We start from the raw sequence: 14,144 nt of genomic DNA, 5'->3' as shown, positions 1-14,144 counted from the left end.
TCTGCTCCCCTTCGGAGACTGCCAAGTCAGTCTGTGCGGAGAAGAAAAGCTATGTAGATGTAGGCGAGTCCTCTTCAGAAGTCTGCCTCAGGGCCCCAAAGCAGGGTAGATGGTGGCAGTATGAAGACGCTGAGGAGAAGATGAGCAGACCAAGGGGAAGGGCGGTGTGAAGCATCTGCTCTGCCTCCACTGGCCACACCGCCAACCTGGGCATCGTCTCGAGAGTCAGGGAGCATCTTAGTCAATTCCACACTGGTGGGTGGGGGTCCTGAGAGGTGGCTGAGTGGGCAAAGTGTTGGCCATGTAAGCACGAGGACCTGAGTTTGGATTCCCTGGAACTTCCCTAAAAGTCAGACACGCAGTTGAGTGTAATCCCACAGGGAGGTGAGCGGTGGAGACAAGAGAATCCCCAGACACTTGTGGGCCAGCAAATAACAAGGAAGCTGCCTCAAACAAGGTGTAAGACAAGGGCTGATGTCTGAAGTTGTCCTCTGGCCTCCACATATGGATCATGGCACATGTACCTGCCTTCATACACATGAATGTGACTGCACGTACACACACACGCAGGGAGGGGGAAACAGGCAGGCAGACATGTGATCCAGGTTGACTTCTCAGCCTCCCCGGCCCCTCAAACTCTGGTGACGTCCACTGCCGAGGGGATCTTGCTGGTCTTGCCTGAAGAACTCAGTGGCTTTGCTGACCGGTTGATCTGTGGGATGGCGTAACACAGACTTGCCAGACCGAGCTTCAGGATGGGCTTGGTGAGCACAACAGACATCAATAACCCAGGTGGGCTCTGGTCCATGAGCGCATCCTCGAGCCTCTCTACCCTCAGCTGACAGGTGGCACTTTCACAGACCCCTGAGTGATGAGTATGATCTTGACCTCAGGTCAACGCAGTGGGAAGGAATCCAAGCGCCAAGTCTTTGGTTTATAGCCTTTGGTATAACTGGTCCTTCCTTACCCCTAAGATCTCCAACAGCCATGAAGTAACTTCTGTCTCCTTCACAGACACCCTGACGTTCTTCTATTTCAGAACTCCAAAGTCTTGGCCAAGAAGGAACTGGCTTATGTCCCAATCATTGGCTGGATGTGGTACTTTGTGGAAATGATCTTCTGCACACGCAACTGGGAAAAGGACCGGCAGACGGTCGCCAAGAGCCTACTGCACCTCCGGGACTACCCAGAGAACTATCTGGTACGTAGGCACAGGAGCAGTGTGCCATCTGGCTCCTATGGCCACCACACTTAGGTGTCACTTCAGGAACATGGGTGAACCTGAAATTGTGTATAACGTGAGGACTTTAGAACTGACCTGGTTCAAGTGTGATTATGAACCTCTTTGGGACTGTGGCCTCTGGTTGACCTTGGGGCTGTGTGACCATATCCTTTGATTTCCAGTTCCTGATTCACTGTGAGGGCACACGCTTCACAGAGAAGAAACACCAAATCAGCATGCAGGTGGCCCAAGCCAAGGGGCTGCCCAGCCTCAAGCACCATCTCCTGCCACGCACCAAGGGCTTTGCAATCACTGTGAAGTGCCTGCGAGATGTAGGTAAGGATGAGAGCGAAACGGGGGTCTTCGAGGCTAGGTGGAACCTGGGACAGGGGCAGGTGCAAGTCTGGCTGGGCCCCTTAGATTTCTGTATCTCAGTGCTTCCCTCTGCCGGTGAGTAGTGTCACGGCATGGTAAAATGAAGAACGCACTGGGTCCCCGGAGGGGCCCCTGTGATGGCCTGATCACAGGGCTGCAGGGTCTTTGGGGGCATTTCTTGCTTGTGTATTGCTATCAACCACCTGCAGATCAGCTGACCCATGAGTCCTGAGCCTCAAGCCCCTGTAGATAAACACAGAAGAAAGCAGCGGTCACTTGCCCCTGGAGTCATGATGTGACTTCCCCCATTTCTTTTTAAACCCTCATCTTCAATACAGAACATGTTTTCTTGTTCCACTACATAACACCTTTCTCTCACCTCTGTACTTCCTGGTCCTGGGGCTCCAAAAGAGGCTAGACGGAGTACTTGAGCTGGCTAGGACTTGGCACAGCTTTAAGTGTGATGGCACCACAGCGTTGGGCAGGCCTTTCTCGAACTTGCAAAGTTGCCAGAACTGGGTCAGAGGTGGATTCCGGTCCCATGCGCCACACTTCCATAGCCTGGTCTTTACTTACCTCTTCTTGTGAGGGAGACTTCCTTAGCGCCAGGTCACCAAGGACATAAACAGGTTAAATATCTTCTGGCCTAGTGCCAACCCCTTAGGCAGCAATGCCCACCTATGACAAGGAGAGTGGCACTGCCTCTAGACATTCCTGCAAGTCAGCAGGGGGACTTCTCCTATCAGCAAGGTCAGACATCAGAAAATGGATGGTGATTTTGATCACCTTTGAATCCTTGTTCTTAATATTCCCAAGTGGTCCAGGTACTGTTTAGGGTCCCTGTGATCCCCCACACGACTTTTACTAACAGTCACTGTATATATGAAAAGCTCTCAGCTCAGGGTCATGATCATATTGTGAGTATAGCGTGTTGGGTCTGCAGTTATGACTGACTTCTGTCACCTCCGCAGCAACGCCCTGTGATCCCCCACACGACTTTTACTAACAGTCACTGTATATATGAAAAGCTCTCAGCTCAGGGTCATGATCATATTGTGAGTATAGCGTGTTGGGTCTGCAGTTATGACTGACTTCTGTCACCTCCGCAGCAACGTGAGGCCACTCTCCAGGAGAACACCTAGGTTGGTTGGAAGATTGAGGTGTCTAAGCCAACTGCCCCACTGCTGGGAAGAAGTGGTCATAGGCGCCACACCCAGCCACACTCTCCGACTCCTCTACCTTGTGCATGAGGAGGAGGCCATCTGTTTCTGCCATGGTTTTCCAATTTAGTCATTTGCTTCTTTGTCATTCATTGCCCATTCTTTGACCCAATAAGCATTTCTTGAGCTGGGTCCCAGGGGATCGCACAAGCTTGGATGGAATGCGGAATATGCTGACAGGATAAGCTTAACGTCCAGGATGTAGACGTCATATCCTGGCTTTGCGCCTGCTTCATGGGAGGTGGGGGGCACACAAAAATATTCACAGAAAAGGCCACACTGGGGCTAGAGAGATGGCTCAGCAGGGATGAGTGCTTACTGCTCTTGCAGAAGACTGGAATTCGGTTCCCATCACTGTCTTCTGGTGGCTCACAACTGCCTGTAAATCCAGCAGCAGGGGATCTGTCGCCCTCTTCTGGCCTCATGGGCACATAGAACCACACGTATGCATCCACATAGTTAACTAAATCTTTTATAAAGTCTACATTAAAAAAATAAAGGATGGTTATAGTTCTGTAACAGACACAGCCTTAGATGAGTATAATTCATGTTCTACCACCTGTATTTGTTCAAATATCTACATTGGCTGGCCACAATAGGCTCTGCTTACTAGAAAGTCAAATCTAGATCTGATAGACATTGCTGCTTTAAAGCCCACGTGACCACAGGAGTGACTGTTTGTATGACTAGTTTACAGTTGGCTTTCTGGTGACAAAAGATGACACATATCCAATGTAGAGCAACCCAAGGACGAGATCTCCAGTCCCGAGTCGTCGGTGGATGGGTTACGGCGTGCTCATGTCTTCCGGCCTCACTGCTATATACTGCCTTGTGTTTGTCTTGTCTTATAGTCCCAGCTGTGTATGACTGTACACTCAATTTCAGAAACAATGAAAACCCAACACTCCTGGGAGTCTTAAATGGAAAGAAATACCATGCCGACTGCTACGTTAGGTAAGCTGGCCCCGTTTCCCCCCTAGAAAAGGGAGAGCTTGTTTCTCAGTACTAAATCACTAAATGCCGCTTTCCAGAAGCACCTGGCTAGCATCTCGCTGGAAGTCACCTTCCCATTTGACTTCTGTCCAGTCTTTTATTTCTATATGAACTCGGGAAGCATGCCTTTTTGATCTGCTCACCTGCTCACTCCTCTCAGAGCTCAGGGTAGACAGACAGAAGACCAATGTTACACAATGCACCTAACTCCTGATCTCCAGAATGTCACCAAGATTAGTGGAACCACAACAGGAAGCCACAGGGCAGTTTGTTCAGTAAACCAGTGACTTACACACTAAAATCCAGTCTGAGTTGGGTCAGGTGGCACTGGTTTCTGATACTGTGGCCATCCTTGAAGTCCATCCAAGAGCTCCTGAAATGTCCACACATAAGTAGACAAATGGTACGGAGCTTTCTGGGTAAAGACCCTTCAGATGCCAGATCATAGCACATGATGAAAACCCAGCGGCTAAGCATCCTGCCATGTCACTCAAGTCACTGAAGTGCACAAATGCTTTTGTGGACTGACAGACGGCCTATGTCAGCCCCCTGGTGGACTGACAGACAGCCTATGTCTGCTTCCAGCTTTCCCCCAATACGGAGAAGCACCGTCCTTTTCTAACAACACTGGTGCAGGCTGCCATGACAGACACAACGGCACCGTTGTCACCCGGGAAGACCCCCAACAACCTCCCCCCAGGAGACGGAGCGGGCTCTTCCTCTCTGGAGTTCCTCTGACATTTGGCAAGAGCTCCACTCAGCTGGACCCTGGTAGGGCGCAAGACTGACCTCCACAGGGGATTTTCTTAGTGACTGCAGTTCTTTGGAGCATGTGTGGGAATTGGAGTAGAGGAGACAGGCACCTGTGCTCTTCCAAGCTCACTCACCAAAGCCAGCGAGAGTTCATGGCCACTGAGGAAGAGGCCTCATGTTATCCAGCATACCTGTCACGTGTAGTAACCCTCTTAAGGCGACTGGGACATTCTTCAGTATATGCTACAATCCATATAAAGTATTACCACATCTAGGGTGCTGCCGTCCGAAACGTTATTAAAAAGAGTAAAACGGATAAGCTCCCACCATCTGAGCCGAGAAATGCTTTGCATGGCATTGCTAGCCTCTTTCCTGAGACACTTAATGATCTTCTTCGCAGTCAGAGATCACAAAGAGCGAGAAGTGTCGATTTCATGGAAACACAGACAGGGACCAAAAAGGTCAAGGGACGTGTTTCCCAAGGAGCTGGTAGGGATCTTAGTAACAGGACGAATGTGCCAGTGGAGAACACTGCCCCACAAGGAAGCCTATGGTGCTCAGCCTAACCGTGGTGGCTGACTGCAGACAAGATGCAATCCCAGATTCTCTTCCAAACCCCTACGATGTGCTGGGTTAATCTTTGAAGTCTCCTCACAGAGATATTTCTGGGCACACTGGGGTATGAAATGTCCCATGGAAAATCATGACAAACGCACTTTCCCATGGACCAAAGCAGACATCCTTGAAATTTCAAGAGCCAGTACGCCGAGAGCATAGCGAACTTCTCCCTGTTAAGGTGGGCTCTGTGCTAACAGATCAGCCTCCCACCCATGCCAGCCCCAGCCTGAGAGTTACCCAGGAAATGAGCGGCCACTCAGGGGCAGAGTGACTTAGAGGTCTCTGCTCTGCCCAGACCAGATGCCCTACCTTCTCACATGCAGGGGTGCCTGAGCTCCAGCATCTGCCGCAGTGTGGGCATACCTCAGTGGAGGCTGAAGGAGCCACTCTGTGAGATAGTCCACCATTGCCATTCCGGTTGGTCCTTGGCTGAAGGAAGTACTAGGGTGCTGCCCCGCATGCATGGATTCTGTTCCTACTGAACTGCATCAGACGGAAAATGAGGCAGCGCTGTCCTCTTTTGGGGGGGGGGGAGATGGAAAAGGCAGGTCCCCACTCCTGACACCATCTCTGTGCCAATGACTTGACCCTTGCTTGGTTCTGTTTGGCTATGACTGCATTTTGGGATTTCTACCTGTCTTAGTTAGGATTTCTATTGCTGTGAAGAGACACCATGACTACAGCAACCTCTTTTTGTTTGTTTTTTCGAGACAGGGTTTCTCTGTATAACAGTCCTGGCTGTCCTGGAACTTGAATTGTAGACCAGGCTGGCCTTGAACTCACTGAGATCTGCCTGCTTCTGCCTCCCAAGTGCTGGGATTAAAGGCGTGAGCCACCACTGCCCAGCTACAGCAACTCTTATAAAGGAAAACATGTAATTGGGGTGGCTTACAGTTTCAGAGGTTTAGTCCATTATCATCTTGGTGGGACATGGCAGTACACAGGCAGACATGGAGGAAGAGCTGAGACATCTTGATCTGAAGGCAACAGGAAGTGAACTGAGACAATGTAGCTTGAGCATAGACCACCTCCAAGCCCACAGTGACACACTTCCTCCAACAAGGCCACACATCCTAATAGTGCCGTTCTTGATGAGCATAAGGGGCCAATTACCTTCACACCACCCATGGACTACTCCCCTCACCCACACACACACACCCAGAACTGTTACTCAGAAATGTAGATTGGGTGCTCAGTGTGGTTCTCTCCTTGCTAGCCATCCTCTGCTTTTACAGGAGGATCCCTATGGAGGACATCCCAGAGGATGAGGACAAGTGCTCGGCCTGGCTACACAAGCTCTACCAAGAGAAGGTGGGTGCAATGAGGTGGATGAAACTGTGGGGTTCAGGGTGGAAGACACCATTTTGATGGGTAGGCATGGGAGTCAGTTATTAGTGCCCCTAAATGATCTACATGTCAAGCAGGCGACCTCACAGAAAGTGAAACGATGGTGTGGGTGTAGTGGGTTAACAGGAGGTCGTGGCTGTTCTGTATGGTCCAGACAGTAAGTGACAAGGCCTGCACTTTCAAGTGAGTGAGTCTGTTAACACGCAGCAAGCAAAAGGAAGGGAATAAAGAGCGAGAGGTAGGAGGACAGAGGACAGACATCTTCAGTCGGGGACTTGGAGCATCCAGGAGGAATCACCAGGGTGACAGTCATGCTGGAGTTCTCAGCTGAGCTCTGGCTTCCTCTTCCTGTCCAGGCATTTAAACCACGGGGTAAATGATGGGAAATGGTCCGCCTTCCAACTGTTCTCAAGGGCTCAGTGATTTTACTTCTCTTAGCTGCTTGCTGTTTTCCATTCCCTTGTCACAGAGCTGTGGGAGACACTTGAAATAAATGAGCTCAGTGAGACAAGGGAGAGAGAGGGACAGCGCCTCCTTGTTCCCAGAGTCCCCTTTCAACAAGCTTAAATGGCACGTGACAGTTTACCACTGTAATGTATGGCCGTGGTCTCGCAGCCCTGGCGTCTTTTCCTGCCTCTCGCCCGGGCACAGTTCCCTATGGGAGAGCTCTCTTTAGTGATCGGTGTGGTCTCGACTACTCCTGAGCAAACTCTCTGGTGCCTATGTCACTTTAAAGTATGACCCGAAAAAGAATGCATCCCCGAAGGGTCCCTGATCCAGCTCTCCCGGCTTGTTCTTCCTCTGAGCAGGGCCTTGGCTTTCACAGGCTTCTCTCCTCCAAAAATCTAAGTAGAGCAAGGAAAACCAAAGTATCATTGCCCTAACTTGATCTCATGGAAGTTGTCCCCAGAAGTGCTGACACGGCCTGTGAGCAGGACCTTGTGGACCCACAGCTCCAGGGCGGCAGACAGGCTGATGGGACCAGGGATGCTGTGAGGCCGGAGAGTGGACCCTTGGTTGTGTGTGGGTGGAGCTCGAGGCCTTGCATTTATGGTCTCTTCAACCTGTCACCGCTGCCCGGCTGTGCTTCCTCAGCGCCTGGGATATGGTGAGCCTGACTGAGGCTGGCCAGCCCCAAGTTTGGGCTCCTCCCTCCCACACAGGAAGGATAGTGGCAGGCAGCCACTAGATATGACACTGGAGGAAGAGGATGCTAGACGGCACTGAAGATCCCCAGTAGCTGCCCACAAAGCACTTGCTGTAAGGTTTTACCAGAGGCCCAGCAGGTACCCCTGGAATGCAGCAGTTTCTGAGGCACTCTTTCTGTCCCCCAGGATGCCTTTCAGGAGGAATACTACAGGACAGGGGTCTTCCCAGAGACTCCCTGGGTTCCCCCACGACGGCCCTGGGCTCTGGTCAACTGGTTGTTCTGGGCGTCCTTGCTGCTCTACCCTTTCTTCCAGTTCCTCGTGAGCATGGTCAGCAGCGGTTCCTCGGTGACGCTGGCGAGCTTGGTCCTTATCTTCTGTATGGGTGAGTACCGAACTAGAGGCGCAAAGCGGAGCCAGCGTGCTTGGCGGGTGCCAGATGTGTTCGCTGTTCCTTGCAGGCTGTGTAGCACCCACAGGGGCTACACAGTGTCTCAACAGGTGTCCGAGCAGACAACTCTTCATTTGCACAGGCTGGCTTCCCTGTCCACAGCAGCCTCCAGGAAGAACATGATGCTAAAGATTTGTGACATATACACCCTAATTTGGGGGCTGCATCTGCTCGCTCACCCACTGTACCATAAACTGTGTGTGCAGAGGCTAAGACATGGCCTGGCACACAAGGAGTCACCCTCTCCAGAGGTGACTGCTTAGCTTACATGGCAGTTTCCGAGTGAGTTCCTCGATGGGTTCAGCACCTGGACAGCCAGAGCTTCAGAGGGCAAGGGCTCCCACCGAGGGAGGCAGTGATTTTGCTCTCTGCAATCAGCCCAAATCATGATGGAGTTTGTGGGTATGCAGCCAGCACCTGCATCCTCACAAAGAGGCCCCCCTCTACCACCATCTCCAAAGAACCACCTTTGTTTGCCTTGGAAAGTGGCCTGGAAAGCAGAGAATTCTGTGAACAGGTGCATGCTGCTTGCCCAATTCCGTTGATCTCCACTGTGCAAGGATGGCCCTCCCCCTTCCCTCCCTCCTCCCCCTACAGCAGCCCTATCACTGTCCTTTTAATGTCATTTCAATGTGCAGGGGAATGCCCAGAAGCTGGGGTCAAATGGTACCCCAGGTTCACTTGCATTTTGCGGCCAATGGCCTCCTCATGGCTGGCTCCCTGTTGGCACAGCGCCCCCGGAGTGCGTTCAGACTCTTAACTGCTTTTCCGTGTCTCTGCAGCCTCCATGGGAGTTCGATGGATGATTGGCGTGACAGAAATTGACAAGGGTTCTGCCTACGGCAATATCGACAACAAACAGAAACAGACAGACTGACTTAGGAATGCCACCTCCAAAGGGAACCTTGGGGAACTGTTGGCCTCTGCCTAGCCTTCTTAGTGGGGTTCAGTGATGGAGACTGGGGAGCTTTGTTGGGATGAGCAGACACCACAGCCTCTCCAGTCACACAGAGTTTGTCTCAGCGCTGGATGGGAAAGGAAGACGTGCTTAAACCTTTTCCCCTGTGTGAACTATTGGGTTTGTTGATCTTTCTTTTCAGTTGCACACGTGTTTGTGTGTGTGTGCGCGCGCGCGCGAGAGAGAGAAAGGAGATGCGGGAAGGAGAATGTCTGCCTGTACACTTGCGACCCTGTGACAGCAGGGTCTATGAGGTTGCAGGGAAGGGTGGGGCTGGGGTGGAAGGGAAGGTGTCCCTGTCATCCCCATCCCGTGGTGCTGCGTCTTCTCTAACCCTCGATTGCCAGGGACAGACTGAACAGTGCTTTAGGTAAGATGACTAAATTATGCCTCCAAATAAGAAAAAAAAAAAATTAAAGTGTTTGTCTGGGTTGTCTGTGGCATATGTTTACACAAATGTTCCCCTCTCTCCTCTGCACTTGATTTGGTATTCCAGACAGCAGCGATCCTGGTCGGGGACTGCTAGGGGCTTGAGTAAAGATTCATACAAGACATGTTACTGAGGACCCCCCACCCCCGCCACCATGACCTGTCAGTGTAACAGAATATTGAACATCGGTGTAAGGAAGGGTTTGTTCTGGCTCACATCTGTCACGGTGGGGAAGTTGTGGAGCACAGGGAACCTGCTCAAAGTCAGAAAGCGGCAGAGATGAATGCTGCTGCATTCTCTCGTTCAGTTCAGGACCCCAGCCCATGGCTAGGGTGGGCCTGCCCACCTCGGCTGTTCTAATCTAGGTTACCTGCACAGGCACCGCCAGAGGCTCGTCTCCTAGGCGATTCTAGATCCTGTCAAGTTGGCAAGCAGCGGTAATCACCACAGTATGCCAATGCAGGGATGTCACCTGTAAGAGATGGGGATGTGGAAGCCCCTCTGAGCAAGGGTAAAGACCAAAGTGCTTGGAGACACGGAGAGGGGGCCAGTGGAGAAGAGTGTTGGTTTCCCAGTCTCGCTGAAATGGCACTCACTAGTCTTGAAGGACGTAAGCTGATTTTGAAACCCAATGTTATGAAAATATCAAAAGCCGTCACAGGAGTTGGGAAGCCCTATAAACAAGGGCAGGGTCACTTACAAAATGATACTACATTCCTTTTCAGCTTGTGTGTGGGTACCTTCTAAGGAGCCACATCCCACGGGGGAGCCCAAGCCGGGGGCTCTGCTTACCCCACCGGGCTTTTGGTTGGCTCCTGTTGTAACAGGAAAGGGGTTGGCTCGCCTGTATCTCTGCTAGTCTCTGGAGAATGGCTCATGGACAGACGTCTGCAGACTGAGAGCAGTCAACAGAGGCCAGATGCAAACACAGCAAGAGGGAAAGGTGGCCGTGCTCCGGAAGGGATCAGTGCAACACCCTCTTAGAGCAGTGGTTCTCAACCTGTGGGTCTCGACCCTTTGGGGGTCACCTAAGACCATCAGAAAACAGAGATATTTACAATTCATAACAGCAAAATTACAGTTATGAAGTTAAAAGGAAAATGATTTTATGGTGTGGGGGGGTTCCCCACAACACGAGGAACTGTATCAAAGGGTCGCAGCATTAGGAAGGTTGAAAACCAGTGCCTTAGATGGAGAGGCCAGCAATGCCTGGACTGACACCTGTGTGCGGCTACACACCCCCTGGTACAAACCTTCACTAGAGAAGCTGGCCGTATGGCCCACCAAAGGCACATCCTCTCCTAAGTCACTGCAGACAGATGCTTGCGCACCGAGTCACTAAATGGCATCCACATGACTTACCTTCAAGAGCCAAGGAGTGACCAGAGTTCTAGAACCCTTTCTGTTTAAGGGATAGCAATATATTATCGATACAAATGAGTCTGAATTAGCAGAAATCAGACCACCGCTTTCTGGCTTTCTGTGGGGCAGAGTGAGCCTGGAGGCTGAGCTCCCACGGTGCATCTGCCCAGCCATGAGGCCCAGAGATGCACAGAGAAGACTGGACGCTACTCTTCAGGTGAACCCGGGGTTGCAGAGGCTGTTTGTGAATATCCCGGAAGGCCTCCCCTGGATCCTAAGGCCACCAGCTGGGACCTAAGCTAGGTACGAGCTCTGGTGCTTGCAGAGCTTGGTTAAGCCATCATCCATCCAGCTTACAGACCTTCATGAGCCCAGCTGATCGTCCGTAATGGGGAGTGATGCTCCTCTTGCATTGCTGCAAGGGTACCAAGAGGCTTGCTTTGAGAAGGTAGGATCATTAACCAATCAGGTGAAGGAATGAAAGGCTGCCCCCATTCTGCGACTTCTCCAAGTACTCGGAAAGAACTGGACGGTGCTACCAACCCTTCTTTTTGATCTGGCCTTGGGTGCCAGGTCAGAGCCATCTGAGGAACACTGGGTGGGTGGTGGCGTTCTGGATGGCCTTAGGACACAAAAGGAAACAAGGTGTGTGGCAGGGACCAGCCGGAACCTCAGCTACTTGACCTCCCTGAAGAAAAGTGCTGTGCTGTGCCTGACCCTGTTCCCTTGATGCAGAGGGGGGGAATGTGCGGGGTCCTCTGAAAGAATCCTAGCACACTGGCCACAGGAGAATCAAGGTTCACTGGGAGTCTGTCCCATTAGGTTTTCAGACAGTCAGCTTTTTCCACGTGCTAACACGGACCCAGCACACATCTTGACCGCTTCATTTCTAAATTAAAAACCTTGGGAAGGGAACAGGATGTTTAAAACATTGCAACATCTACATCTTCCTTTATGCTCACTGTGGTCTGAAAGAGTGATCAAAATATAAACTCCAGTGGTATTGTCCAGCCCAAACTGGTCACGGGTAGCTAACAGCAGTGTGGCCAGTCCGGGCAGAGCAGGGCAGAGTAGGCTCGACACTAGCTTCCAAGCTTGTCCTCAGAGATGAGAGCAGTGGACAGAGGCGGCTGCTGGGTTCTCTGGGATGGTCCCCTCGTGCAGGTTCCCAGGCCTACCAAAGGAAAGGTTAAGAAGAAAAGCAGATCATGGGGCTGCAGCTGTCTGGAGGACAGCTGTGTGCTGCATCTGAATTGAATGATTTGCATCTGAATTGGAGGTTGGAAAGGGGAAAGATGGACCTCCCGGGGTGTCTGAGGCTGCCTGTGAGACACCGGTTGTCTTTCTCCCCAAGTTCATCATCAAGTAGTTTGAAGTGCAGCTTCTGAAGAGCAAAGGCAGGCAGATGTAAACATGTGGGGCTTGGGATGAGTTGGCATTGGCTCCCTCTCTGACACGCACAGAAGAGGCTGGGCTGTGGTGGAGGTGCTGCTGGTCACCACGTTGGGACCCAGAGACAGTCCAGGCTGTGGTTTTAGTGAGCAGTCTTAAAAGGTTCCAAAGGCTACCACTGAAGGAAGCGCAATGCCCCTGCCTGGTCTGTGTGTGGCTTGCTGTTCTTCCAGACGCCTGCTGTGAACGAAGTGGGGGTCACTGCTGACAACATGGGGACTTTGTCTCTTCCAAGCACTCACTTGAGAACCTGAGACCAGCGGCTTGCACTTTTTGTCTGGATTCTTCCTCACATACATAAACATCGAGTGTCTGAAGGTATCAGAAATGGTTGCCTGTAAAAGGGCAATTTTCTAAATACGCTTTCCCAGACTTCATTGCAGATCGTTTCTTTTCTTCTCAGAGTGAATGAAGCTCCAAAGTGAGCCTAGAATTCTAGCATGCTGGCCAAGGAGGATTATGCTAGCTTTGTAGAAACGATCCCTCTGCCCTCCATAATCAGACCAATCAGGTGGGCAAGGGGTTCCTCAGGCCTACCTGGTGCCACCAACTCCTCATATGAACCGAGTGACCATGCCAGCCTTCCCTAAATCACATCTTCAGCACCATCCCCCCATCATCCCCCCCCCCCCCCCACCAAGCACAGGCTCTGGCTCTGGTGGTTCCTGATTTAAAATTTAAAGGGGAGTCAAACCATACTTTGGGGCTTTGATCTGTCATGCACTGGACATATCACAAGAGGCCCAAGGCCTGAAGAGGTCAACACTACTTATGGCATCAATCACCAACCGGCAAAGTACCTGGTTTGTGATATTCAACTGTCCAAAATTATTATTTTGGTTAAGAAGCAAATAAAAAATTGTCACCTAAATAGTGCACATCTCTTTAGAAGACCATCTGAGGCAGAGATATCCTCCCGAGCCATGGCTTCGTCACTCTGAATACCGGCTACAGAAAGACGAACACAAGCTTAGAAACTTAACCACAGAATGTCCATCATCTTAGCATCCTCCTTCCTAAAGCATAAAGGCAAGTGCCTAAGCACAGTTAGGTGAAACAAATGAGTTCTTGGTACAATGCCAAGCTGTTCTCCAGAGGATGAACAGGGACAAACCAGGCTCCACTGCAGCCTGCTCCTAGTTAGTACTGAGGCTGTGGACTGACTAAAAGGCTGAATTAGCTGCCTGCTTTGAGCTTTCCAGTGTCTAGAAGCACTTCCCACGGCTGGTGAATAAAGTCTTCACTGGGCATGGCTTTCAGTTAGACCTTTAAGATGGCCACACTCCACATGCCCAGTAGACAGTGTTGACATTTCTGACATCTATGCTATGCTCAACATTCAGGAGGTAAGTGGTGGGAATACAGTGAGGGCCGTTTAAGTGCTAATTCCTTCAAGGTTTCTAAAATGAGTCAAATTGTATACATACTATACATACTGCTTTCCCTTTCTATGTTCCCCGGAGATGATTTTAGCCAGGTATTTGTCAACCACCCTAGGACATCTGGCAGTCCCCAGTGGGGTCTGAAGGGACGCTCTAGCCAAGCCCTTGCAGGAGATGAGGAAGAAAAGCTGAGGATACATACAGTCCAGTGGCTCAGGCTCTCAAAGTGAACAGAAGGAAAGCTGCAGCCTGCTCCGCGCTGGAGACAGGCCAAGGGCTCAGGGAGGCTGGGAGACCCAGCCTCCCAGGCTGGTGCACAGGCCGTGCTGCTCCCTAGCTTTGCCTATCAGGGAAACGAGACCCAAAGCAGGAGGACCAGGGTGAGGTGTGATGTCAGAATGAGGTGTTCTGGGTGAGCAATGGGTCGCTCAGG

General features: G+C 51.3%; 1 protein-coding gene across 1 annotated transcript in view; it reads left to right on the top strand.

Annotated features, from left to right (window-relative positions):
- The window catches only part of Agpat4 (1-acylglycerol-3-phosphate O-acyltransferase 4), a 104,565-nt gene extending 95,367 nt beyond the window's left edge, over positions 1-9,198 (top strand). The window contains exons 4-9 of the mRNA XM_059272844.1: positions 1,040-1,201; positions 1,405-1,558; positions 3,669-3,771; positions 6,417-6,492; positions 7,863-8,061; positions 8,910-9,198. Coding sequence (XP_059128827.1) covers positions 1,040-1,201; positions 1,405-1,558; positions 3,669-3,771; positions 6,417-6,492; positions 7,863-8,061; positions 8,910-9,004 — 789 coding nt within the window. The 3' untranslated portion in view covers positions 9,005-9,198. The remainder of the gene's footprint in view (positions 1-1,039; positions 1,202-1,404; positions 1,559-3,668; positions 3,772-6,416; positions 6,493-7,862; positions 8,062-8,909) is intronic.
- The last annotated feature ends 4,946 nt before the right edge of the window (positions 9,199-14,144 follow it).

Source organism: Peromyscus eremicus, chromosome 8b, assembly GCF_949786415.1.
Source record: "Peromyscus eremicus chromosome 8b, PerEre_H2_v1, whole genome shotgun sequence".
In the NCBI taxonomy this organism is placed as follows: Eukaryota; Metazoa; Chordata; class Mammalia; order Rodentia; family Cricetidae; genus Peromyscus; species Peromyscus eremicus.
The sequence above is the reverse complement of the archived record's forward strand: the minus strand, read 5'-3'. Positions and strand labels throughout refer to the sequence as shown.